At 48.0% G+C, this 1,991-nt stretch overlaps 2 protein-coding genes across 2 annotated transcripts in view; one reads left to right on the plus strand and one right to left on the minus strand.

Moving 5' to 3' along the window:
• Positions 1-4: 4 nt before the first annotated feature.
• Positions 5-1,991, minus strand: part of T265_11959 (hypothetical protein) — a gene marked incomplete at both ends in the record, with an annotated part of 14,701 nt that continues 12,714 nt past the window's right edge. Inside the window, one exon of the mRNA XM_009178807.1 lies at positions 5-222. Within this exon, the coding sequence (XP_009177071.1) occupies positions 5-222 (218 nt within the window). The remainder of the gene's footprint in view (positions 223-1,991) is intronic.
• T265_11958 (hypothetical protein) overlaps positions 1,254-1,991 on the plus strand; it is a gene marked incomplete at both ends in the record, with an annotated part of 5,400 nt that continues 4,662 nt past the window's right edge. Inside the window, 2 exons of the mRNA XM_009178808.1 lie at positions 1,254-1,579; positions 1,839-1,959. Of these exons, the coding sequence (XP_009177072.1) occupies positions 1,254-1,579; positions 1,839-1,959 (447 nt within the window). The remainder of the gene's footprint in view (positions 1,580-1,838; positions 1,960-1,991) is intronic.

Raw genomic sequence — 1,991 nt, forward strand, 5'->3', positions numbered from 1 at the left:
GTGCCTACAACTCCAGACACCCATTCAGGCAACTTGGATAGAAACGGACAACAAGAACGCCACTGGCAACCATATCTTGCAGCGTCTCCAAACAGGTGCAATGAGGATCACGCGATCTCTTTTCTGGAAGGCGAGCAGAGTCGACAGTACCCGAACGTTTCGTAATCTCCTTCATACCCGTCTGCCAAGCCAAGGGTTGGCCACCTCTCCGTTTCCACCACCCTGAGTTGGGCATGGAAAACAGTACTCACTTCGGCAAACGGTGGTTCGGTATACGTTACTCGCTTACGGCCAAATTCAAATATATTTTTCTTTCTCTCGCGTAAGTCAGCATCCCCAAAACTATCTTAAAAATTGCACAAATACACCGACAAAAGTAGCTAGAATCTTACTGAGTCAACGAAGCCGACCAGCGGGATCAGAATTAAAAAAATTGTTGCTAGTAAGCGAAACATCCGGCAACGTGTGCGACAGATACTCAGCATCTTTGGAAGCGTTCACAAAAGAACCAGAGATCATTCACCCCGGTCTGTGAGTACTTATCCGCTCTGTGCTGTCAACAGGATCCCCTTTCCCCGTTTGTCCGTTGTTGGACGAAACATTAACAAAACAGTCGCTAGCTCCGAGAAGGAAGGAACAAGGTAACGGTCTAGATTTCGCCCCCACGGATTCTTGCGGTTGTTGTAAAAACTCAGAAAAGCACTCCAAGAGACGCGCCCACGGATAAGCCCAAAGCATGCGGGAACAGGGTGGTCCTAACCAGACCAATTGTCCTGGTAACCTGTGGGGCTGCATAGTTCATTCGCACATAGTTTGGTGTAACCTGCCACACAAATTTGCTTTTTTTAGCGTTATTGATAAAAGCTGTGCGCTTATTTGTAATTCTGTTATAACTGTTTCCGAAAAACGGAAATAAAACATCATCAGTTTCACCAGCTTTAACCGAACGAGTGCGAATTCATAACCGCCGTCTGGTGAACGTCCACTGTGTTGACATGTGTTACGGTAGTTAGCTCATCCTTCCGTAGAAGTATACACCGTTGGTGAGCGGCATTCGGAAGAAAAAACACCCTCGATAGATGAACTGACCACACTGCATGAGTCGCGCTGGCTTGGCCACGTGCTCCGCATGCCATCTTCCTCGAAGGTTTTTTTCCGCACAACCACGTAGAAACGATCCGGAGGAGATCGTACAATGACTCGACAGCCATTAGCAGCAAACTCAGCTGCGCTGGTCATTGTCCTCTCCCTGGATGGGGACCCCGAGACGGGCTACATCAATGGTTAGAGACATTGTCAGACATGGCACAGTCGCGCCCTCAGTGGTGCTCGTGCATCCAAGCTATTGCCTTCAATGCATAGCTCCGCTCCAAGTTTCCCGACTTAACAGTTCACTGACAATGCAGTATTTACGCACGAATTTATCAGATCCCGCCTCCAATGCACAGCTACCTACCCCACCTCCCCAAATCACTTGTGAACGAAACTGTGGCAGCCACAATCACTGTACGACAAGTACGCGGTTCTTACAGCTGATGATGATCTACGAGTTCTCCTCTGAGGGACCACAGCCTGAACAGTATGTTACACATGGGGCTGCTTTATGTGATGGTGCATAGGAGTTTTGTATCCATATAACTAGGGAATACTGACTCGTACACTTGAGTCATTCACTCTGTTGCACATGCGTTCGGGGGTAGGTAGGTACAAGCACAATATGAGTTGGTCCACTGAAATGTGGTACACATAATTATTTACTGGCACCCCTAACATTTCTTCACTCGACCATATTGGTGTAATCCTAACGAACACTTCCTCACCATTTCCATATCACGCAGAGTCACACAAGATACTGAGGCGGCTAAACAGGAGGCCGAGTCGAATGCGACGCGTTTGCAAGCCTCTCTTCGAATGATGGAAGTCCAAGTTAAGGGATTAGAGGCCCAACTGGAGCAAAAGGTCAGTTGTCCGGCTTTCATTGGCTATCATAT

The sequence above is a fragment of the Opisthorchis viverrini genome (genome assembly GCF_000715545.1).
Source record: "Opisthorchis viverrini unplaced genomic scaffold opera_v5_670, whole genome shotgun sequence".
NCBI classification, from domain to species: domain Eukaryota; kingdom Metazoa; phylum Platyhelminthes; class Trematoda; order Opisthorchiida; family Opisthorchiidae; genus Opisthorchis; species Opisthorchis viverrini.